The 26,806-nt window shown below is 37.2% G+C and overlaps 1 protein-coding gene across 1 annotated transcript in view; it reads right to left on the bottom strand.

The window, feature by feature from the left end:
• The window catches only part of PTPRN2 (protein tyrosine phosphatase receptor type N2), a 663,741-nt gene that overhangs the window by 476,892 nt on the left and 160,043 nt on the right, over positions 1-26,806 (bottom strand). Inside the window, exon 3 of the mRNA XM_055804928.1 lies at positions 14,905-15,018. Coding sequence (XP_055660903.1) covers positions 14,905-15,018 — 114 coding nt within the window. The remainder of the gene's footprint in view (positions 1-14,904; positions 15,019-26,806) is intronic.

Raw genomic sequence — 26,806 nt, 5'->3', positions numbered from 1 at the left:
AAATAATATCAGTGAAAATAAATAAAGGAAAGCTATTACACTTATACCTTGTTCTTAATGCAAACACTGTCCTTAATACCACTAGTCCTCAGTAGCACAATAACAAACAGTCATTATTGATTTAATAATAAGCTGCTTCCCAGAACGAATATTGTTACACTTCTGCAAGAAGTTTCATTTTAAAGGAAGAGTTTGTTGGCCTATTGCTCAGTCATCCATGTGGGAAAACAAGAGACTTAATTATCGTCCTTTGATCTCTCAAGTCCTAGGTAGTTGTACCATCATAAAATTCAGTCTGGAAAACCTAGTTCACCCAAGCCTTTCAATGTGTTAGCACAAATCCTCTAGAAAATCAGTACATTTGGGTTTTGTTTTTTTCAGGCATGCTTTGATTTCACAGTCCTAGGCTTGTACTTCTGAGTACTTTTCTTCTATTTTCTTAATCCTTGAAACAGAAAAATGAAAACAAAAAGAAACATCTCAGAATACTCCTGTATGACAAAATGTAGAAAAAACAATCCCATTTCCTTCGCAGCACCACCCACCCTCAACTGTAACTTGCTCAGTAAAACAGCAGGGAAGTGAAAGCCTCTAAAATGGCAGGTTTTATTATAAAAATTGATGCTTTCAGTAACTTTAGAAAAGAGTGACTAACATAGAAATCAAGATGGATGCTGCATTTTGAAATTAATGAAAGAGTTTCAAATAAGGACATTCCAGACCTACTTCTGTTGTAAGAGGGAAAATATTGCAGTTTGACTATTTCAACAGATATCTTACCACAGCATTTGTGACATTTATAAAGGTACAATAGCTTCCCCCCCGAAAAGACAAATGTTCTGAAAGACACAGGTCAATCTACTGCATTTAAACTATTGTTTAAAGAAAATGGAAAATAATACTACATGATGGAGTTACCAGAAAATAAAAGACATGTAAATAGGTTTGTCTTGCCCTAAAGAGAAGTGGTGAAGTATAAAACAACAGAAACTTTAAGATCACAAGAATATTCTCAAGGCTAAAGGTTGAGTAACTTCCAATGAAGATGAGTTCATACTATCAGTTGTCAGGCAAGGGCCTGTACCATGACCTGTCAAACTAAAGTTCAAGATAAAACCAGGACCTATTCTAGTATGAGTTACATTAAAAAGTTTATGCCAAAATAACACAGCAGGATTAGAAATTGCCTGAGTGCTTGCTATTCAACAAAGGTCAGAATCTGAGCACTGATTAGTTTATGCTGCTTCATGGATAGCTGATGGGTACCCAGAGGATATCAGAAAAATAATTAAAATGTTGCAAGAGTATGGGCCAGAGAAACTGCAGCAAAGGCTATTTTGTTTCAGTGACCTTGGCACTGGGAATTTGAAATTGTTTCTCAGGTTCTGTTCAGTATGTATGATATTAAAGCTGTACCAGAAGCTACTTACTTACCCTTAAAGTACAACTGAACTCCTCTAAACACCTCTCTGCAGGGCCTGGAACTTGGTTGAACTTAATATTGTATTTAGTGAGACACAAAAGACAAAACTCACGTGACTAAATGGAAGAGCAGAGGCAATCAGCCACAGACTCCCTAGTCAATGGAGAGCTAAGTAACATGGTCAGTGAAATCTAGGATACAATTCACTTTATCCTACAGTTGTCTAAGTTACACAGATAAATCACACCCTAAAAGTGCCTGTTGGTCTTTTATTTACAAAGACAGCCCCAGCATATGGAGGTTGTGGAGTCACAGCTGTGTGAGACAGATGCCATCCACACAACCAGAGCACATGTTTTCAGTTCAGCAACAGCAGAGTCAAGGCGAGGTGGCAAAGCGCTTGAAGCACCATCTTGGGACTCACTGTCATTAAGAATGGGATGGAATAGAGGGGGGGGAATGGGGGGGGAGGGGATTAATAGTTTTGCAACGTTGCAACCCTTTAAATATATTTTTTTAGTCAATATGGCCCCCCATAGAGCAAATTTAAACCTGCTGTCAACAAACTTCCTAAGAACAACTGAAATAACATCTCCATCCATACATGTGCTGGCATTACCAGAACATGGTTCACCTGCTTACCCATTGAGCAAACCTGCATAAGGGAAAAGATCTACTTAAGAGGAGACAGTAGACTTGTGCTAGAGCTTGCTGCTTTTTTTTTTTTTTTAATGATTAGCTGCTGGCCTAAGAATGAGAGATGAACATCATCTCTTCTTTAAGTTCAAAGGAGAAGAATTAGTCATAAGGAACCTGGGATGAGGCGAAGGGCAGAATCCCAGACAGAAGAAAAGTGAACAGAACAGCAGAGAGAAGGGCAAGGTCATGTGCAAGAAATATTTGAGACAGATATTTGTACATCTCCTTAGGTCATCACTCCCCACAGAGAAAAATAGGGTGGATTTTATAAAAAAAAAAAAAAATGAGCCATTAGTTTTAGAACCAGTGTTTGTATGTTCACAGATTTTTATATACTAATTTTGATACTGAAGGTATGTTTTTAAGACAACCCAGTAAGATGTCAGTAACACTTTACTATTAATGCTTAGCTAAGCCTTCAAATAAAATTTTTAGCATAACGCAGGAAGGTTATCTGTTGGTTCCTAAAGCAGAAGAATGCAGTAGTAAAGATGAAACAATAAAATTATTCAGAAAGATTCCAGCAGAACAGTTAAGTGACCAATTTTATCTAAAATCTTACCGAAACGTGAAGTGGGATTTCTTATATACTAAGTGCTAAAGTTGAGCATTTAATTAGACTGTCAAATCTAGGAGGACCAGAAGTAGATTAAACTTTGGATACTTATACATAGTGATCAGACACTGCAGTGCAAAGGAAGGATTAGATGGTCATAACTAATCTAAGTTTTAATTAAAATTTAAAAGCAGACAGGTTTTGCACTGCCCACAAGGGAGAAAAAGCTGTGTTCCAGCGCGATGCATTGAAGTGTATTTTTCTCATTTCTGAATTGAATTTTGTATCCAGTCTTTCTAGTGTTATTCTCAGCTTAAAGAAAATACTCCCATTTTAAGCAACCCACACTGAGGGCCACATTCCTTTTTTATTTATTGACTGGTGGAATTACCTCACAAGTTAATAAGATGGTAGTAAGAAGTTTTCAGTGTTGATGAACATTTCAATTTTAAATTTAAATTCAGTGTATGGCTCTCTAAGCATTCACTGCCCTCTGCTCAAGCCTACAGGCAGTGTCTGAACAAAGTTCACTTTGATGGAAGGAAAGGGAAGAATATTCTAAAATTGTCTCTCCCACATAAATGCAAAAAAATGCTAATGCTCGATCTTGTAGAGAGTTTCCAATGAAGACTGGTGGTAATGTTGGAGCTATAACTCAGAACATAAGATAATGCATCTTTCTTCCTATTGTAGGGCTGATTGACTTATTCATCATGATTTCATTAGATGGTGAGTTCAACCCTTCTTCTATGTTTCCAATTAATTTCTGACTTCTGTAAAAGTATTCATTATTCATAAATATTTTATGAAGTGTTTAGGTGAACAATTTTAAACCTAATGAATTTTTTAATCTCTGTTTCTTTTTCCACTTGGAGTGACTGGTCCAAGTCACATAGAACTGACCTTAGCAAATACTTTCAGTGCATGGTGATACTCATTAAAGTTAGTATATGTACAGTTTTATTATAAAGTCATAAACCTCTTAGGTTAGAAATTTATTGGTGATGAATATCAAATATTGTTTGAAGAGCCTAAATATTATTCTTTACAGAGGAAAAGTCCAAACCTTTAAAATTTTGCCTTTTTTAGAAGAAAACCTACAAGAGACACCAGGAGGAGATTGAGGGGAAGAGGCCCAAGGGGCCACTTAGCACAAGTGCTTTGCACTAACTCTCCTCCCAGATAAGAAGAGGTTGATGGAAAAGCCGGTAGGAGCTGCAAGCAACCTGGAGGAGATGGTGGGGTCACGGGCCTGACAGTGAGGATTGCTGTCTAGCAACTACCCCAGAGAAAAGTGAAACAAAGATTCAGCAGGTCTCTGTGTGCTGAGTAACCGGCTGAGGTCTCCACAGGAACAAACAGCCAGCTGCTTCTGTGGAGAGGCAAGGGCAAGTGGGCAACAGCAGGGTGGCCCCACGGAGGCAGGGATGCAGCAATTCCAGCTAATATTTTGGGGGCAGAAAAAGTGGGAGATGAAAGAAAGTGTCTTTTTCTTTTGGAATTATATCTTGCTTATATATTTCTACTGCTGCTTAAATGGGAAATTAGGAATTTTACAGAGAACAGACCTATCTCATGGGGAGTTGCAAAGAGAAAAGGTATGCAACTGAACAAAATAACTGACCTTTTGATCATGTAAAGTTTTGAATAAGGAGGGATTTTTTTACATTGTTTTGCAGCTAGTATTAAATCCCTCTAACATCTTGAATGTGACTATTAGCTGGATGGCTGCTAAAACCTAGTAACTACAAACAGAATGAAAACCTCAATGTTTGACACTATTGAATGTCACTAACTGTAACATTATCAGAAGTGAACATAGCTTGGTTACAGTCTACCTGGAAAGACCTTAAACTCATCAAACTATTCAAAAAAGCTGAGCTGGAATGCTTAAGTCTTTTTATTTGCTTACTCTCCTGCTACTGAGGAAGGGGTAGAGTGGGAAAGAAAGCATCTGTACAAAATGCATAAGCAACTCTGAGCAATGAAGAAAAGTAATGCTCCAAACTCAGTACTTAAATTCAAAGAATAGTTTATGAAAGAGGTGATGTGGTCCAAGGAGTGCCTTTTGGTTTGCTTTCCTGGCATACTAAAAAATAATAAAATAGAAGTGATTTTATTAGCCTATATTGGGCTACATTAGGAGAATAGACAGCACTTAAAGGAGAGTATTACCCTTCTCTACTCAGCAGCAGTGTGGGCACATCTAGATTACTGTGTCCATTTTTTGACACAATTTCTTGAACAGGGGTTCAGTAAAGAAACTGACACTGTAGAAAGTCCACCAGAGGGTTACCAAGCTGGTTGTGTCATACGACCAGCAAGAAGAGATGGCACAGGGGCTACTTTTGTGTTGTGAAGAAGCGACTACGAGTGGACCTTAGCCAGCAGCAATGCAGCCTACAGCAGCATAGAGGGTAGTTTAAAACACAACAGAGTCAAATTCATCTTACTTTTGACTGATAATAAAACAAGGAACAAAAGCCACAAGATGTAGTGTGGGAGGATTATGTTGCACATGGCAAGAACCTTCTCTCAGGGGCTAGCCAAACAGGTCAAACTTCGGGTAAAACACAAAGATTTTAAAATTCCATTCCTTGGAAGTTTTCAAGACTCAAGCAGGCAATCTGATACAGTTTCCAGTTATCCTGCTTTTAGACAGAGACTGAACTAGATAACTCCCAGATGTCCACCTAATCAGCACTTCCATGATTCCTCTAAGCATTTCTATGTATTTAACATTAATTATTTGACCTGTAGTTGTTAAATTTTTCACATAAGGACAACACCAAAGGAAATTGTAAATTTGAAATTTGTAATATACCCTAACAATTTCTCAGAAAGTCTTTTTCACTATGGACAGATATGTAATATTGCATATTGGTCATTTGCCATGAAGGAAATCAACCAGCAGCTCCTAATGAGGACCAATGTGGAATTTAAAGTTTGCAAAAAATACTCCATCAAAAGATGTCATCTTGCAAATATAGCAATAAATGGCAACATAATAGCTCCTTGAAAAATTGGGGGTGGGGGGGAGGCGCGGAGGGGATCTTTTCGCAAAACATGTATTCATTGGAATATCTCAGCAAATGCAAACTGCCTGGAAACTCACAAAGCTGAATACCCAAGACATCATACAAGTTGCAGTCAGTTTCAAGTTGTGCAATTGTGCTTGTACAGAAACAACCGTGGGTCACATCTGTGACTAAGTGTGACCTTCCTTCCATTCCTTTACTCCTACAACTAACAGAGACTTTTTTTCACCATGGTTATTTCTTAACATTTGAGCACAGCAAAGACATTCCAATGTGTTATAAACCAGGCACTTACTGTGAGAAAAAAATTAATACAAAACATGATTAAATAAAACTCAGTGATTATGGAATTAAATTCTTGGGTAAGGTTAACATATCTTTATCATTTGTAGATTGTTCTATATTTTTACCATGTTCATTGTGCCATCAATTAAGTCAATCAGTGTGATGGTATCTCTAAGGGTAAGTAGCTCCCTCAAGGGCCAGATTTGGGACACTGACTCAGATCAGTTGCTGCTTGTCAGCTAGCTGGAGCCTGACAGAGAAAAAAAATCTACAGTCCCTCTTCCCCCACCTATTGCCTTTTTAGTCAACTCCTTTCATTACAAAAAAGTTTCTTAGCACCCTGAGCCCAAGTTTCTGGACCAACCCTCTCAAGCTCAGAAGAGCAGCTATGCTATTCCCTTGTATTGCATGCTCTCCCCCTGCCTGATATCACACTCCCTGCACTTTTCTGCAGTATCTGTGTCCCCTCTCCATGCATCTTAGATACCTTTTTTGGCCTATCAGCTGGGTAAAATGCAGGTTGAGTCTGACCAGCTCCAAAACACAAAAATAATGCATTGGCTGTAATGTGTATGCAAGAGCCAGCTGCTTCTGAACAAATGGGTAACAGCTGATTTTAGCCCAGCAGTGACACTAATGCTCTTTTGCTCCTCTACATAGCTAGTGATTTTCTAGAAAAGCATTTCATGATATTTATTACACAAGAAAAGCTCAAGTCTGGTCAAATACTGTTTAAACTGGGGACAGATGAAAAACTACTAGAAGGGAAAGTGATAGATGCACAGAGAGTGTTACCATCTCTAACAGCATTTTTTTATCAGACGAGAAAAAAGTAATAGAACAGCAAACGTGAAGGAGCACCTGAAGATAAACCAGCTTTCTCGGAATGTATCAGACTAGAGGATGCTCAGACAGGAATTTTTCCTCTTCACAAAAGCAAGTGGAGCTATAAAAACCTAAAAGGAAGGAACAGGTCAGTTTCTAAAATGTTGCAGACTCAGCAACCTTATACTTACTGAGTCAGATATTTTGTGTTGTTGGGTAGCTCACAGGTAAAATAAGGAAAAGAATGTCAATTTTTTGACCATGCTAAAGAAATGTGAAAATACTGCATTCAAAAAACCCCACAGAAACCCCAAAATGGGGCCAAGAATAAGAAAGTCGTTTGATAGCTGTTTGACATACGCTAAGTCAGAGGAAGATTATTTAAAGTCTTCCTAAAAGATCTGAGACACTTCAGTTAAATATGCTGTGCAATGCTTAATTAGAAACCAAACGGCAATGGGAATAAAAGATTAAAAATTAGGGGAAAGTCCTTTTTGCCATTTTAAGACTATGAGAAGCTTCAAAAGAGAAATTGAGCAACTGACAAGTGTTTGGGGGATGGTATGATTTTATTATCATGAACTGCACTGTTGATCCATGACCATACACATATATAAGCAAAACAAAACAGGAGAACCTGTGAAATACAGTGAGTATATGCTAAGAATCAGCATGAAAGAAAACACAAGTGGAACTGAAAAAGAGATTTAATATCAGCCAGCCTTTGGCAGAAACTGCTACATTTATCAGAAGCATTCTGACAAAGCCATAAGATAAAGAATGAAAACATCTTAAGCGAAAAGTGTGCGTGTGTGTGTGTGTGTGTGTGTATATATATTCTGTAGAGCAAAGGAGAAAAAAAATTGTAGGAATTCATACTGATTACTAAAACAAATTAAAGCTTCAAATCATACCATGGTGTACTGTGAGGGACCTGATCTCCCTATTGAGGTTCTGTATGAATAAAATTAAAATCATGATTTTCAAAAAGTAAGCCTAAATGTTTCAGAATTTAATGTCCTTTTATAAAACTAAAAATACGTCAAGCATTAGGTGTCATTAAGTGTTGATATATTAAAAGAATGTGAGGCCATGTAGATAGAGATAAAAGCTGCAGACAGACAAATGTAATGAATACAGAAATAGAAAAGGAAAACAAATTCCCTAGTAATAAACAAGTAAGGAAGAAAACACTAGTAGTGCAATGATAAAAAAATAGTCTTATGTTGAATATGTAAATATATTATAATTAAGGACACAAAACAGCATAATTAGGTTGGATATGCTATACTGTTACTCACAATTTCCAAGAGTAGCATTATTGGAGAACACAGCAGCTAAAGAAGTAATCTGATGCTTGAGCTGACATTTGCTGACATTCCAAGTATAGGAACAACTGTCAATGAACTGCAATTTGATTGTTGTGTGTTCGAGTGTGTTTTAAAAACATATTGTGTACCCACACCACTTGAAGCTTAGTGTATTCCCAGACCAAGGTCCTGTGGAACGTGTTAATTTTTTTAAAGAATGACCTAAGAGAGTAAGAATGATGTTCCAAGCCACATGTGACATTATTAGAGCAACAAGTTAATGAATAACCCAAATCCAAAGACTTTTTGTTGTTGAGCTGTTGCTCAGTTTAATGCTGAGAACAAGGCCATCCAGGGAAGCCTGGTGACCTTGCTCAGTGCTGTCCAACAGGAACAAGAAAAGACTTCTTTAGTTTTTTTCCAGAGAGGGAGGAAACAGAGGCAGTCTCCAAATTTCAAAGACAAGAAAAAGAACAAACTGTGGAAGAACCAGCACAGAAAACTTCATGGAAAAGACTAAGCATTAATGCACAGGTTAAGATCCATGAGGTGCCACAGAGATCTTCAAAACAAAGGAGGCAAGGCAGGAATTGATTGACAGCCTTTGGTATTTGCATTATATTATCACTATTTTCTTCGCTTCCTTTGGAAGAACTTTAAAGTTATCTGGGCCACAAAGAATTTAATATTTCCTGGTCTTAGTCAGCAATCGTCACTGCTGTTTGACAGAAACATGACACAAAGGAGACATGCAGACCATTTCTGCTTTCTATCAAGCATACTAGTTAATGTGTTATCTTATCAAAAACACAAGTAAAAGCTCTGATTGATCATTCTTTTTAAACAAAAGGAATATGATGCTATTGGGATGACATACATATCTTCCAGAAAAGCAATACTGAAATGATACAAGATCAAAAAGCTTTACACAACAGTTATGGATGCAGATAAAATTAAATATATATTTTAAAAGTTTTCTTCTATAATTTCTAATATCTTTCCCCAAATACATAGGATCTGCTTTGCTCCTATAATAAATTTTTGTAATGAAAACACATTTTTCATAAATACCAATTTCCTGAAAAGAACATTTTTCACAAATGTCTTATATGGCAAAGAGGAAGGCAACATCATGCCAGATTATGTCTGGTAAGCAAAGCATCCATACAAGAAACCAAACAGAAAAAAAAAACAACTGTATTTTTTTGTTCTGTGCTGTGCAACACACAGGTGTGCAAAAATTATTTCAAAATGTATTCTTTCTGCTTTATAAATAAATCTTTTTGGTTTTGCTGAAACTCATTCTTAGTTTTCTGAAGTTCTATTTAGGTCTTTAAGGACCAAAAAATTTCAGTGGTGCTTTAGCACTTAATACAGGCAATAATTTCTTTTCAGTGCATTACTGTCCATTGAGCCACAAAGTTAAGGCAGCATGACAGTGATACCAGCAGAAGGTAAGTATGTCCAGTCCCGGCTGAGTTCCTCCAGTGTAGCATGTCATGGGGTTTATGCTTCAATTCCTGGCTTCAGCACCGTCTAGGAGAAGAATTTGCTCCATACACAGATGTCTGGACCCAGCTGATACCCAGGAAATTTGATGTAAATGCACTGCTCTTTTCAAATATATTTTTTTTTCCTAAAGGCCAAAAAAAGAGTTCGCCTTCCTTTATATCAATATTTGAATTCAAAGAAAAACCTGCTGTCTCCCACCTCTCCTGGTTTCAGCTTTCTATATACTTCCATAATGATGTGATAATCACCTTGCAAATATGTGCAAGAACTGCATTATTCCTTTTAAGTTTATTTCAAAACTGAGCTTATAAAGGTTTACTTTCAAGTCCGTTACCTTTGTTGTAGTAACAAATGATACTTTTCCTTGAAAAATAGTCCTGACTGAAATATTTAGCAACCCTTTCGTAATTCATGCTGCATGTGACAAGTCACATCCATTTCAATTTTCAAGTTAACTGATTGTAAATCATTTTCTTTTTTAAAACAAATTTGCTGTAAGAGTATAAAATTATTTTTAGCAAAGTTATATTAATCACCTTACACTTAACTGCTTAGAATTAATTTAGCACAAGTATTTTTTTCCTCCCTGTCAAGAGCTTCCTGGGTTGCAAAGAAAACAAACAAGAGGAAAAAGGTGCTATTTTTTTTCAAATAGTCTGTAAATCTGTTGCCTATTTTCACAGCCCATGAGCCTCTCCTGAACATCTTGCTGACCTGAGCTACATGAATTTAAAAAGTCTATCCTATATCCTATTCTTTTCGGTTCTTTTAATAACACTGTCGATATTTAAATGTCTTTAAGCAGGACTTTCTTCATAATAATGTGAAACTTTCTTTGAAAGTAAAGTTTTGAACAAGAAAGTGTTACAGCAAAAATTAAGTAGCAACAAACATACTCAAGAATCTTTTAGTAATGACTCCAACTTACTAAAAACAAAAAAACATCTATCTGATTTTTTTTTTGACATACTCATGCTGCATGGTTCCTGCAGTAAAGTGTCAACAGCTGCAACTTTGTTAATATTTAAGTGAACCATGAGACAGAAGCTAAACTACTGATTATTAGCTAACATGCTTTGTTTCTAATACACAGTGTTATGTCAAACTGTGCTAGAAACAGTGTCCACAGGGCATATAGCAAACACAAGAACATGACTTCCAGTTCAAGACAACCATATGCCGCCAAGCACGTAACACTGAGAAAGTATGAACGCTGTAAAATGTTTCTGTATGCTTGAACTTTCTTTATATTTTTTCCCTAAACAGGCACAGTGGCCACGCCCAGAGGCAGAATTCTAAGTCAGATGGGCATTTCTTGTGACTCTGAGCGAACACACTTCTTCTGATACCTTTAAGAAGTGTGTCCTCCAGGCTCCATCTCTGAGCTCTTTTGTCAATAACGCTCACTGCTATGGCAGCTGCGCTTTCACAGACTTAGTACCATGTTATCACCTAGTCTGAATTACTAGTTGGAAACTATTCTATAAAACTAACATAAATCCTTCTTGGAGTAATCAAGTTGAGAAATACTACTGTTCTCTTTTATGATTGCTTATGCTACTATTTCAAGTATCATTTATGCATTACTGCTTGAGTTATAATGTACCATGATTAGTCCTTCTATCCCATTTTCTGTACTTCTAGTCTTATAGGTAAATAATCAGTGTGAAACTGTTTCCACAGGCTTGCTAAGAATCTTAGTGATGCGATCATTTTGTCTTCACAGTAATATTGTTGGGACAAGAAGAAAAGAAAACATTTTATAATCTATTTAATCCATTTAAGTAAAAAAAAAATAATAATTGTGCATTTCAGGTCAAACAGGAAAGTGCATAGATGATTTATCATTGTTGGTATATTCCAAGAAGTGTCTTCTCCCAAGCTGGACAAGAGGACGTAGAAGACCAGCCGTAGGGATAAGTATTTCCATTTCCTTCAGGCACTGCTTATTCACCCCTCCATCCTGATACTTCATTTCCTTTTTCCACTGATTTAGTCCTATCTAAACAGCATCCTTTTTATTGTCCTGTTTATCAATGAGAAATGTTTCAAGCCCTCATAAATTATGAATTATAGCACTACCAACTTCAGAAAGTGATTCATCATGTTTCAGCAACTATGAGAAGTGCTTTTCCCATATGGTCACATTTATAAAGTGAATCTTCAGAAAATCTTCGTGAAGAGTATTTAGAAAGATTTGATTGACTCAAGGACAGTGTGAGTGAAAATGCCGTTAACAAGGGTATTTGAATGCTAACAGATCATTTCTTTGTAGGAAACTATCTAATGTTCCAAGGCATTCATTTCTATCACCTACTAGTAGATAATGTAGACAAAGATAGACTCAATGTGTAAAGAAGACATAATAACTATATCATTATGAAACCTGAATTCAATTTTAGTCAAAGTCCTTTATTAAACAGATTACCATCAGTTGTGTCACTCATCTAAGCCTCTGTCGTATGCTTCCCTATTGTAGTAAACATTTCAAGCTGGCAGAATCACAAATTATATTTGCCATACATATCATGTTGTCCTTTGTTTTACAGCACCTGACCATACAAACCTCCATTTGGACCATGATTCAAACATAAGCATCACTTAGAAGTGATCAGCAAACAGGAAAGAAAGAGGATGTAAATTTTATGAGGCTTTCTATGGATTATTATTTTTAATTCCGTGGAAACAGATGTCAACAGACTATTGCTAGAAAGAAAGAGGTGATTAGTAATACTACAAGACAACATCAGAAAGGAAACAAAAAAGAAAAAACAAGTCACATTAGAAAAATAAATAAATAAGAACCTAGTTAACAAGTCAATAACCTCCAAAATATCTGGTCCTTAACTGTATATGCATCTAATAAAAATAGAAAGTATTCAATATAGACTTTACTAATAAAGTTTTGCTTATTATAGGACCTACTATATAGTCTTTCAAAAGAAAATTGTCCTGCAGTTTACAAAAAGGAGAGATGAGATGCTGTCCCCTGTCCTTTCCAGGGAAGGTGAGTATCACCATGTGGAGTTAGTCAGTATCTTGTGGAGCAGACAAGAATGGAATACTACAAAGGAAATAAGACTTCTGAAAAAGTTAAGCCCTTTCTTGAGGTTACCTGAAACATTTGTGTGGTCTTGACATCTTGCTTATCCACGCTGCAGAAGTGGTCATAGTGGTTTGCACACAATTTACAGGAGGAAACTGTGCAAGTGACCACCACAGCCAAAAAACATGACCTAAGGTCTAGGTGTACTACATCTGATAGCACTAGCAAAGAGCAGAGTCTTCTTTTAGCAATCTGATGTCAGTAATCCATTAATCTGATAGACTGTATTGATTCTACTCCTTCCATATTTCTGTCCTCACTAAACAGTTCAGAATTTAAGGATACTGAGGGAAAAAAAAAAAAAAAAGTGATTTTATCACATCAATCACTTGAACAAGAGCATTCAAACATTCTGTTATCTTTTACAGACATATTTAGGATTCCCTTCACTGGGATACCCACAGGCCACAAAAAATGCTTGCAAAAGTTTTATATCAGTTCAAAGCATATACACATTTGTGTATGCACCTCTAAATGTCATGTCTAAGAAATGATAAAAGCTAAAGTGTTTTCATTCTCCACCACAGTTTCATTCTCTGTGTTCTTTGTCATTGTCTTGCTATGAAAAAGTAGGAGACAAGTCCAAGTTTCAAGGCCTAAGTTTCCTTCAAAGACGGAATACTGCAGTTTATTGCAACAGGCACATCCAGGGAGGTGGGTTGCTCATGACAGATCCTAGGAAGGGTTGGTTTATTGATCAGAGAAGCATTTAGTAGGGGGAAGTCACATCAGTTGTGTGGAATTAACTAAAAACTTATGGTAGTCAGGGAAATGGAGACAGGTAAGCATCTTTTGAGATGACCTGGGGTATCATACCAGCCTCTGAATGTGCCCCTCCAGCAGGGCATGGGTCTCCTGCAAGTCTCTCACCTCTGACATCCCCATGGAGGAAGCTTTACATGTATAGGACTCACCACTGATATTCAGGCAATGTAAATGAGTGCTGACCGTCCATGATCAATTTATGATATGATCAATTTAGATATCAATTTAGCTGTCTTATTGCGATGAATCTGCCCCCCTTCTTTACTACATTCAAACATAAAGCAGATACTAGCTTTTCTGCTTGTACAATGTTACCCTGATGAAATAGTATTTTCATAAATTTGCTTGCATAACTTAGCCTTTAGAAAATGACAAGTTAAAGAGCCACAAGTACTATTCACATGTAACTAAATCAGTCAGGAGTTACTACAATCAAGTTTTTATGAGTTTGCTTCATGTGGATGGGCTGCTGGAAAGGAAATAAATCTCTGAAAATTTTGTTGATCCTCTAAATAAGTGGTTTCCAAACTAGAAGTCCAGCCCCTAAGTATAGACATGAACTCACAAGTAATCAATTTTTTCTAGTAATTAAACTAGCATCATGCTAATATAACATTACGAGTTTGTAATTGAAATTGGAAGTGGAAAATATTTAGGATATATCCACACAAATGACGCAAATGCAAAATTAACCATTCCAAAAGTCCTCTTGGAACAATTTAGATTACAAAGATCTCCTGGTCCAGCAGCTATTCTAACAGCTTTATTTCATGTGTAAGTACCTAGAAAGTTCATTCACCTTTTTTGGCTTTCACTTTATGCAAGTTTTGGTTTGTTAGTTCAAGTTATGCCATTCAGAAGCTCTAACATCCTTTCTGGCTTTAGAAAAAGCACAAAAATTAACTTCAGAAAACCAAATAAAAATTAAAAGAAACAGAGTAGATGCAGCTTGTAATGAAATCAGAGCAGTTCTGCTTATCTGAATTAATTTGAAAGTTAAGAACTGTTTCTACCTAACTGTAAGTTGTGTGTTTTCTGCCCGTGCACCCTAAACTATGCTCTGGTGCAAAAGTATACGTGGTAAATTATTTTCCTTTCCTGCCGATTTATTTATATGACACCAGCATTCATAGACACTAAACTTTCATTGTACAGAGTGTCAGTCACAGACATGCACTACAAAGGGAAGAAGCACGTCTCCTGAAATTGCTTCACCAAGTCCTTGTCGCAGATTCAGTGAGTCAGGCGGCTTTATACTTGTATAAAGTCTGCACTACTGGGCCTGAAAGGCACCGTGTTTGGAAACTTCTGAAGACATCACCTCAGAGGGAGCACAAGATAATTGTAACGCAGCACAACTAACCCTACTCCAGTTTTTACTATACCTCTGTGTGAGAGCTTCTCCAGGATGATCCTTAGGCGCTGAAGAACAGGAGGTGAAATGTCATATTTATATATGTCTACCACTGGCACTCGCTGACATCGCCCAAATATTCCATCTGCAGGAGAGAGAAGAAAAGGAAAAATATAGACTTTGTTTTTTGAGAGGAAGAAATGCGTGATAAGATGCGCATTTCCAATATATGCTAATTATATACTGAGGGAATCTTTTAAAAGACATTTTAAAAAGCTATCAAAGGACTACTGAAGTCATGAGAGAGTGTATTTTCTATCAAAATAAATAAATACTGGAAAGAATATTAGTTGGAGGAAGATTCTACTGTACAAGTTATGCATACAGTTTATTTTATAAATTTCTGATTTCTGCCTCCCAAGTCTTTTAATGTAAGACTTCTTTACTGACAATTCAGTGGGAAAAGTCTTAATGTTCGGTGCCTACTATGTTGCAGATGAAAAGTGCAGCATCCAGAAATATAAATATTAATTTTCAGAAACTATGAGGATTTGCTGAAACATTTTTAATGCAGGCACTGTGTGTTAGGCATTGGTAAATGAGAACTGAATCCGTAATGGCTAGTAAAAGCTCATTTCAAGAAGTACCCTCTAATGAATGCAATAAAAGAAAGCTGCTCACAGAACAATGAGATATTAATGTGGCCTAATTTATTTAGCTCCATTCCATTTGTCTAAAATGACAGACTCTTCTCATCAATGTCTTTTCAAATCACACCTTCTAATTAATTTAGCTTCTTATTAGTCTTTATTTAGAAAATTGTTCATTTTGAGACAAGCTTCCTGTGTATGTGTGGGAGGAACAGGGAGTTCAAACTTTCAAATTACCTTTCTCTCTTTCATACAAAAGACTAATTCAGAGCCTAGGTGCTTCACATGCAATCTGACCATCTGCAATCCTAGGCCTCTGAGAAAGAACGTGGTTTCATTTATTGTTCAAAACAGTTCTCTTCTATATAGTGATCCAAAGGAAGCAATTTAAATGCAACAAGTTTAATTAGCAAAATATTCTACTGCAGTACTAGATTTAACACGGTAATTACGTCTGCTCTGATATTACCTCTGCGCTCAAAAAGGATAGCTACATCAGATTAGCAGAAAATAACAGTACGTATTAATTTGCAAATGTCCATTACTTTCTCTGCTACTTCACAGACCTAAAAGATTACAAATGGGAACTACTGGCCCAGCTGTTCACTAAACACAAATAATGGCATAAAAGAAAATAAACCAATCTAGGATGCAGAAAAAAAGGGTATTATTAGCCTTCAGTCTTAAACACAAATACCTCATTGAAATTAGGCAACTTTTTCTTTCTTTGGCTTTCCAATCCTCCTGTCACTTACAACTGCCAAATTAAATTAATCCAAATTAAAAACTTACCTCTGAGTCTAATTCTGTTATTGGAAACTAGGTTTAATTTAGAAACCACAGACACAGAATTGGTTTGGTTTTCTGCCGAATAATGTATAAAGCAGCCTAACAGCAGATTAAAATATTTATCTCCATTTAAAAACCTGTTGCAGTTGGAAACAAGCAAGGTATATTAATAGCAGTCACTTGTAAATGGATGGATAACAGGAATAAATAAGGTCTTGATTCAGAAAGGAACAGAAGAACATTTCAGTGTTTAAGAGCAAGACCATTCAAAATGAAGCATAATTTGAACTCGCCAGATCCATTTCAGAATACCACCATTAGTGGCTACAAATAATTAGGACAAAATTATATAAGCAACTAATACTGCATTTAGAGTTCAGAAAAGCATACACATTTGGCATACTTTAAAGTATTTTGTATTAGGTATCATTTAAAGATATCACCACAGATGCAAAAGTTGATTCACTAACAAATTCTAAAAGAGCCCTAAACTTTTTTTCTAAAACCAGAGTTCACAGAAACCTTTAGCCTACCACCTTTCAATAGAACAAAACCTATTTAAAGCCTAAAATTAACAATTAGCACATGAGTTCAAGCTGCATTACACAATCTATCCAAAAACACTGGGACTGCTTAGGGAGAAACTGCAAGTTACTTTGGCTTTTGTATTTGAAATATGGGCATAATAAGCTTTGAAGAGTCTGCAATCACAAATAGTGCTCTGCTTTGCTAAATGCAGTACTAGGAGAGTGGAGAAGGAGTAGTATGCCCCAAGGAGTGGTTGGCAAATGCCATCTCTAAAGTACAGAGGATCTTTATAGTGGGGATTATAGCTGGACTGGAGTTGTGCAAACAGTAGATTTCATAGCTCGGTTCAGTAGCATTTTTTTAAAAAGTAGGAATTTTCCTAGGTTTTTCTATTTCTGGAGATGCCGGGGTTTGTTTGGTTAGAGTTGGTTAGTTTGGTTATGGGTTTTGGTTTGGTTTTGGGGGTTTTTTTTGGTTTTTGTTTTGTTTTGTTTTGTTTTTTATTGCAAGGTTTCTGTGGCAAGATTTAAAACATAAAAAATTAAATTTAGGTTAAGCATTCAATTTTCAGAGTACCTTTTAATTAAACTTCAAGTTACATAGATCATGGAAAAAAAACAGGCAAGGAGGAGCCATTGTACAAAAAATACATTTGCAAAAGTTCCCCTAGTTTTTCTTTCCAATAAATTTATTTAGCAGATGTAGCCCTAATTCAGAAATGGCTTTAGTCCAGCATAAACATAATTTTCACTTAAGGTACAGCTGATGTTTAAAAGCTGTCCAGCTTACTCTGCCATGAACTATCCAGAACCACTGTGATCTTTACAGTGAGTAAATACACGGCATACCTTTCCAGACCAGGTGCACCCACCTTCAGCACAGGGCAATGTGTGGCTGTTGCAGTGTATCAGTCGGTGTCTCAGCACCCTGTCATGCACCCATTTGATCTCTAATAGCCTCCAACAAGCAAATTGCCCAAATTTGTCAGGAAGCAAAAAGGAAAATGGAAAATGGAAAAGCCACCCAGATTCTACAGTAAATGTCATATGGCAGAGGAAGTTCAAAGCATGAGTGATGCTTTAATAACTGCCATCCACTGCCTATAGCTGTTAAGAGTGTGTTCATACTGAACTTTGATTAAAATTGTATTCGGAGAAGGAACGTAATATGCAAAAGACATCTGCTCTTTACACATGCACAGAATGAGGGAAGGTTGAGACAACCGATCAATATACACATATGGTTGCTATTAAAGTGCTATCATTTGCTAACCGTTAGCAAAAAGGAGTATCTGAAATTTCCATAGTAATATCTTAAAAGTTATACTTAGACCTGGAAACATCTGCGTTAACAGCATGGTGATGTTGACTTTTAGATGGCTTCTACATTTGTTTCCATAGAAGAGACTAAAACAGAAGAATAATATACCCAAGGAGACAGCAAGATGCTTCTATTTGGCCGTTTTGCTAATAGGTTTAATATTAGAGAAAGAATACAAGCATAAATTTGTCCAAGCTGCTATTTAAAATCTTGAATTTTGACAAATATATATTGCAAAGTTAGATGCCAAGATTAAAAGACAGAAATTTAACTTAACCAAGGTGCCCAGTAAGATCTCAAATAATGGCAGATGAACCTCTTTTATTAAAGACAACACCCCGGAGCACAGAACATCTATTTACACTGAATATTTATCAACTTCTAGTGAAAAAATTACAACTGATAGATTAAACCATGAACAAGTCAAAATACAAGTTCTAGAAGGGTGATTTTTGAGAGAGGTTTAGAAGCAAACAGAGAAGTCCCATCTTCATTCATTATTTTTGCCTACTTGCCATGAATTAGTAGATATTTATGACCTCTATTACCTACTGAGGAAGGAAGCATCATGTTGCATTCATGACATCTAGGTACTGAATTGATTAAAAGGAGAACACAACAAACTGCAGTTTAAAACAGTTTTGAAGAGTTGATTGCACCAGCAGGTTCACTTGCTAAGTTAGACAGACATCACATGCTTAACGGATACTGAAAAGTCTATGGAAATTTGCACTGAAGGGACCTTGAAGGGACTATTTGTGGGCAGCTGATATATTCAATTATTTTAAAATAGTGTTTCCTAATTAAAAAAAACAACAAAAAAACCAACCCCAAAAACCAACCCAAAACCCCAAACCCAACCAACCAAACAAAAAAAACCCCACCCCAGCGTATACTAAGCTATCCTTGGCTACAGAAAAATATCCCATCCTGGAATCACTAAGTATGGCTAATCCAACAACAGAAACTAAGGTGTTTTGGATAACACCAGCTAAAAAAAAAGAATGATTTTGTGTTGAGTATTTTGCTACTGGGCAAAGCTATGAGGACTGGTAGAGACACTGGAGTTTGTCTGCAGGCTGATGAAAACTTGATAGATGTAAATTAAAAGACTGTGTTCTGCAGTAATTAATTATTTAGACCTACATGCAGTGAAATTTTCACATGGCGCTGACAAGTGACCTTTGAAAGGAGCCTTCAAGAGATGCTTTGAAGCACCTGGTTCTGCTCTTCAAACTTCCTGCAGCAGCCAGAAAGGCAGTGGCTCTCTGGATGGTGGTACGCGCATAGGTGGGTCAACCAACACTTCATCTTCCTTGCCCTAACAACCTGACAACTGTTGAAATAACATAAAGTAGAGCTTTGTATAAAATAAAGTTTTGCCCCATACTGCAGGTGTTGTGCTATGTTCCTGTGTTGTAAACCAGAAAGTCCACGGACCCAGCGGTGTGTCAAACAGCACCTGCTGCCACCTTTGACTGTATCGTTTGTGCTCCTGCAGTTAATCAGGGAGCTTCCTCTCATGTTTCTGCAGTTTGCAGTGGGCACCATTCTGCAGCAGTTTAACCTCCTGGAACAAAAGGATTCTTTCTTCTCACTGAGTATGGGCATTGCTTCACACTCCTTCCCCCAGCTTCTAGTTTAAGGTGCTGTAAGGTCCAAGAGTAGTTTAGGACTAATGAAAAGGCCAGTACTTGAGGTCTCATAAGCCACAGTTAGAGCCCCAGTTGCCTACCAGGAAGCCTGAATCATTTTCCAATGGGAAACGCAATATTTGCATCTCAAAAGTCTCATGATACTGGACTTCAAGGTCCACAGATGTTAAATGTTTTAGGAAGTACGAAGCAGGTTATTGAAGTATTTTACTCTTCTCTCCCTGCTACTCCCCTCCAGTATGGTGCTTGTTTTCAAAATCCCTTTTAAAAATTTTAAAATTAAAAATTAAGTGTTGCAGTTCCTTGAAGAGGACATCGAGCTGCATACCGGCAGGCTTATTTCCAAAGATACAGTCCACAGACCCACATTCAACATTTACAAGTAAGCTCTTCAGCAAACAGCATATTTTTCATATTCCATTTATTTAAAAAGATTTGTTCATAATTTATGCATCTACTTTCAAATTCTCTTTACAGAGACCACAGAGAGAGAAAGCGTGCAACTGCGGCTTCCGCAGCGCCGTTTCTCCTGCCGTGTTCTGCAGACGTTACCTCAGCGCTTTCAGGCAGCAAACGCTCACAGACCAGCCTCACGCACCGCGGCCGCTCCGCCGCGAGCTCCCAGCACTTTGGCGCCTTTTTTTCCCGCCCACGCCCGGGCAGCCGCCTGTGAGCGGTAATGACGCCACCTAGCGGTCACCGCCGCCGCGCCCTGCCGTGGGCCCCCCGGCCACCCTGCCCTTACCGGCCCCGGGCGGCTGCTACATGCCTGGGAGTTTGTGAGGCAGTTGTTTAGAATTAAGAAATACCACACGAAAATAAAATTTATAAAAGGCCAGGATGTTTGTTTTTAGAAGGGATGCGTTATTACAAGTGAGCAAAGTAGCGTGTGGATTGCTTGAAACAGAGTCAGTGGTGGCATTTGCTGCTGCTGGCGTGTAAGGCACAGCACATTATGCAACAAAAATACATTCTCAACCGTAAGTAAAACACAAAACACGTTTTTTTGTCGATTTATGTGGTAGATTTAGTAGAAACACCAGAAGAAGAAAACAGCAAGAATGTAAAATACACTAACCTTGGGGGAAGAAAAAATTAATCCCACAAGAAAATACCATGCCATGGACGCTCTTACTAACAGTGCAGTAAATACACTCTTCCTCAGCTACTAAATAAACTGCTCCCTGGAAGGCAAAGGCAACTTTTTAAGTTCTGCTGAAAGCCAGACCACCTCACAGTCCTATAAAAGACCTCTGACAAGGTTTAATGCCCCTCCTCACCTATCTGGAAACACATTTAAGGAAAAAAGTGGATGGACAGCCTGTTTTCAACCAAAAAAAACCCAAAACCTAAACCACCAGAATATTTCTGCTGACTGAAAGAACTGGATAGCATGTTAGTAATTACAAAAGTGCTTATATTAAAAGATAAATGTTCACATTAACAGCAGCATTGGTCAGCTGTTGTGCAAACATTGTGATAGGACTGGGATTTGCAAAACTTCGTATCATCCCAAGGCATGCCTGAGAGCAAATAGCTCTTCTGGGGATTTACGGTCCCCTTGTCTCAAGGAGTAATTCTGGGAGCAAGTTCTAGAGGATTGCCTTCTTCCTTCATTAAAAAAAAAAAAAAAAAAAAAAAAAAAAAAGATAACAGCCTTCAACAGAGGGGAAATATCATTTCAGGAACTATTTCTGTACTAACCTGCTAATTTAAGTGGTGCATTGTACAGTCCCAAAATATTACACACACTTTCACTTGAGAGGTTTTTTTTACATTACAGCAGAAATATGCAAAGTGTAGAGAAACTAACTAAAAAGTCCTGCTCTCTCTTGAATACAGCAAAAGGAGGGAAGAAAAGGACTGTGAAAAAAACTAGCTACAGCTTAACAAAGCAAGAGGAGAGCAGGCTCTCCATGAAAAGAAGTGCTGCCCACTTTCCAAAGCGCCCCTGTTATTCAGCTGAGCGAATGAGAGGTTCAGATTTCAACGCCTCCTTTCCGCGATTCAGAGCACAGAAATGAACCTCAGTCTCAACAGGTCGTACGTCAGCCTCCCAACCACAGAAATAATGGCCATGCCTTGGGAGGAAAGGGCGGGAGGGAGTTTAAGGAAAGGAAAAAGTAGAGATGAAAAGAAAGCAAGTCTTAAATTTTTACTGCTAGAGCCAATGTTCAAGTTGAATAATGCTTGAATAACTTGGTACTTCTCAGAGAACCAGATTTCAATTTTCCACAGCCTAGGTAACTATGTGGAATGAAGGCTATGTTTTTGTCTCCATCATGAGGACAACAAAGGATGACAAAGCAACGAGTGAACCAACATCTTCCACATCCAGATGACTGCTATAGTCTGTAATACACAGAAATCATCTGCCTGTAATTCTGGTCACAGAGACCGATCCAGACTTGAGAAAAACTTTGACAAAAACCCCCAGAAACTAACTGCAATATATTAAAGAGGGCTTTTCTAAGAAAAACTGCATATTCAATATTAACTATGATGTCTCTAAGAAAAAAGAGCTTGCAATCAAAATCATCTGAACGGCAGCTCCTTTTTTTGTCAATACTGCTACTAAAAAGAAAAGGAAGGAAAGGCTTAAACATATAAATCCTCCTCCAAGAGGAGAAATACTTTAAATTGAAGTGTAAGTCAAGTATTAGTAGGCTTACAATGAAGCTATCTCCTTTTCTTTAGCTCATTTAGTCACTGGACTTTAAGATTAACATGTAAATTTATACTTTACAGTGCTATCTCATCAGTGAGAAATCTGAGCCATGTACACACACCACACACACACACACACCCCCTGAAAAAAAAAATATTTCCAAAAGACAGAATACTGCACCAAATTCTGATCACAACATTACTGGAAAGATACAAATAAACTACAGAAATTTAGAGAAAAGGGAAAGAAAGGAGGTAGCCACATAGATCCTTAAGCATTGAACTCTGGTTCTTTATGGGAGAAGACGAAAAGTTTATGCAACCTGGTTGATTAATTATTTATGACATTATTGGGAGAAATGGACTGAAAAGACAAAAATGAACACTGTGAATCCGAACAAGTTTCAAGCAGGGAGAAACTATTCTGAAGCTGTTCAACTCCCTCCTGGAAGAGTAATGGAGCTCCTATTTGCTTGCACTGTTTAAAATTAAGCCAGAGCAATGAGGAATGATGAAACATGAACAATTCTTTTTTTCTTTTTTTTTTTTTTTTTACTCAATATGCATTTATGAACAGAGGTTACTGAAGGGACTAGGAATTTATTTATGGAAGCAATGAGATGCAAATATACTAATGCTTATTTATGCACACTAATTTTCCAAGTATCGCCGAGACGTACTTCAGTCACTTCGAGGATCCCCATTACATTTTCGGTTGGTGCCAAGAATCACTCTGGTGCTGGCAGTGTCTTCACTGTGTGATCAGGCTGTAGCTGCTCCTGCATCTGTATTCCCAAGGTAAAAATAATTCTACAAGGAAACATGTTCAGCAAAATGGATTTCTGCATTAATTTTAATTTTGTGTTAAAAACAAAGGAATGAAAGTTTTAACTTGTGCTAAGTGTCAAGAGCTTATATTTTAAGAGTTAGTTATTACAGGTTTGCAGGAGACAGTATTCTTGTGAAAACATGACTAATGACCATTCCATTCATATTCATCAGGTGCAGTGTCTAACAGAGAAAACTTGGTTTATTTCTGACCTTTGCCAAACTTGCAGCTTTCTAGATCTTTCCAGGACAATATATATTGAGACAGCAGATTACTTTTGTAATCTGAGCTACTGAATTTATTCCTAATGGAATTTACTTCAGACATACATGAAATTATAGTAATAAAGTTCTCTATCACGTTCCCTAGCTGCAAAGTATTACAGAAATTATGAAAAATTATGTTATGCCAAGCTGAACACATCAGCAGAAATTTTAAATGCATTCCATTATGAAGGGGAGCGGAAACTTATAAACTAGGATAACTTCACAGAGTGCTGCACCCTGTAGACTGATTGAGACTGTTTGGAGATATCTCAGAAATCTCTGCACCTTGCTCAGGTATGAAATATAGGCATGCCTATAGAAGCCACAGTACATCAAGCTGCCTCTGGCAGCTTACGCACGGGCACTGGAACAGCCAAGAATCTCACCTCAAACTGAAAGAGGGATGCTAACAGTTTCTGCTGAAGAGTCTGGAAAGCATGAACAATCTGACAGTTTTCAAGCAAACTGTGCTTTAAAATAGCTAAATATGATGTTACATACCTGGGACCACCCATCAGGAGCTGCATCCAGAAAATTTCTTCCTATCAAAATGAATTAGAGTTCTGGACATAGCTGTCATACCCCCCATGTGACAGAGCCTGAGCACTGCCCGCAGCTTTGCTAATGGCAATAAGTGAAGGGCATGAGACATTACAGTCCTCCTTGCTTGGTTCAGACCCCAGCATTCAGTCTGAGACAATAGCAGGGCAAAAGCTTTAATAAGGTTTGTGGATATAGGAACATGACAGCAATAAGTTTGAATAAGGAGGTGACATCATTCAGTTTGCAGCACTGATGATGTCAGTATGGGAATATAGCGTTCTGGTGTCCACATTTTAAAATTAATGATAAATTTTGGAAAGGACATTGAGAGAAGCAAAAGAGATTATTTACAGGCTGGAAAAAGCCCTATGGAGAAATGCCTTTTCCAGCACAGAAGTCCAGAATACAGGATGATCTTGTGTCTTTCTAAGTAAGCATGCAGAGATATGAAATGATATGGGAACAGAGATCTGGAACAGGACTAGGAGCAGTTTCAGAAGTATTTAATTCTTCCTGGTTTTGTCTGTTATAGTTCATAGCAACTTATGGTTTGTAAAGTCTGAAATTACGAGAAGAATGGTCCTGGAAAGCAAGATTTTTCTGCTTTTGCAATGGGGGCGGAGACCCCTCAACGCATGTGAAATGTGCAGCCCCAAATTGCTTACTATTTTATTCACAGAATAGATACAACTTACAGAAAATATTTAACATTTGAACACACTGATAAATTGTAATCTGCTTTTTAAAATACTGTGTACAATTAAAAGTCATTATTTAACAGGAGTTTGGGAGCTGAATGTAAGCTATAATTTGAGTGGTTAAGTGCAGAAGTTGTATACTTAGCATATATACTTCTTAAAAGAAGACAGAATAAATAAGAATAATTTTGAACGAAGTATTCATGCCACAAAAGGAGGAAATAACAGTTCATCAAAGATGCAAAATTAAAAAACTTGAAAGCCAGGACTACAAGATCAGCAAAAATACCCACTGAAATAATAGTTTACCAATGAGCACCATACTGTATCTTTCTAAATTTCTCCCTCAAACTATATTGCTTATGAAAGGCCAGGTTCTTGCTGGGGATAACAAAACTACACAGAAAATAGTACGTACACTTATCTCTTCTTATATTCCAGCTGAATGCTCTTACAGGTGGACACCATTTTTTCTTAATATGTTTTGATAGAACTAACAAAAAAGATTTCAATCCTGAGTGGAGAAAAATGCCTCTACTTAAAATAATATATTCTGAAGATTCTTCTGGATTACTGAAAATAACAACACACATTTAAATAATATTGCTGAATTTATGACACTTATTAGACAGATAATATCACCCGGTTCTCTACACAAAGACTACTTTTCTTAAACATATCATCTCAAAGTTTCACTGTTTTGCCAGTGCTTTGCTACTCCCCAGATACTCAACCAGCCCAGCCTACACTCCTGTTCTGGCCAACAGAAAGGTTTGCAAAAGGAGGCCAGCTCCAGGGTGCTGGTATGGACATCACTGGAGGCCTCTCCGAAACAAAACCATAAACAGAACTGCACACTCACTAATGAAAGCAAAGAGATAAACCAGTACTGTTTAAATGTTAGAGGAAAAAGAAACATGAAAACTGAAGAAGGGAAAAAGCCACCAGCTTCTATCCTTTAGCCATATTTCAGCTCTAATTTTCCAGTCAATAAAATGCTTCTGTGATGAAAAGTAATTTGGATATACCAAAACTAGATAGATTTCCAAGCCATGTACAGACATAAACCTTTTTTGATGCATCCAGACGTTTCTGTTTAATCCACTATAGCATTTTCTCTCAAAGGCATCAATCAAAATAGTCAATTTTTATCTTGTAATCCAACTTCTGCATACATAGTAGCTGCAGTAATTTTACAGTATGTTTCATTTATTTCTTCAGGAGCCAGAGACTCTTAGCCAGAGACTAAAAGCAGGAGCCAGAGACAACTGTTAAAACTGTTTGCTGCTGTTTTCAGTGTTCATGAATGGACAGTTTAGGAACAGGACATCCCACTTCAACTGGAGCATCAACCTTTCAAATAAAAATGTTCACCCCAAAGTCAAGAAAGGACAGTCCAGAAAACAACCTGCAAATTTTAATACATTCAAGATTCTAAAGTCAGCACCCTAAGTCTTTTGCGCAAACTTCATTTGCTGCAAAGTTCATATTCTGTCTAGACCACTGACTGCTGTCATATTTGGTGCAACTTGTTACGGGTGGAAAGATAAGCAGCAGGGCAGCAAAAAGAGGAGGTTTATCTATGGCAGCTAATCTCCTCAATCAACAGCACTCAGCTCTGCTTAACAGCCGTTGCCAAGTAACAGGGACCAGCTTTTCTTATCGGCTTCATAATGTTTCATTGACTATTCAGACTAGAATAGAAAGCTGTGACACTCAGGGTTATAAGCAGCACAAAATGAAAATGGCATATTATGTGGTATGAAGAAGAGAAATCTTTTAGCCCTCACCTTATCTGGACAGTGACTGTTACTCAAAAAAAAAAAAAATCATCTATCATTTTCTGCTCTGCTTATTTTAATATCACAAAACAAACAGAAAAATATATCTACATAAACAAGATTTTTTTTAAACATTGTTGTCAGGTCCTCAGCAATTCACTGACATTACTGATACCTCTTATACAGAAAGACAAGGGTTGCATAGAT

The sequence above is a fragment of the Falco peregrinus genome, chromosome 5, assembly GCF_023634155.1.
Source record: "Falco peregrinus isolate bFalPer1 chromosome 5, bFalPer1.pri, whole genome shotgun sequence".
Lineage (NCBI taxonomy): Eukaryota > Metazoa > Chordata > Aves > Falconiformes > Falconidae > Falco > Falco peregrinus.
Note: the sequence above shows the minus strand (reverse complement) of the source record. Positions and strands in the feature narration are given on the sequence as shown.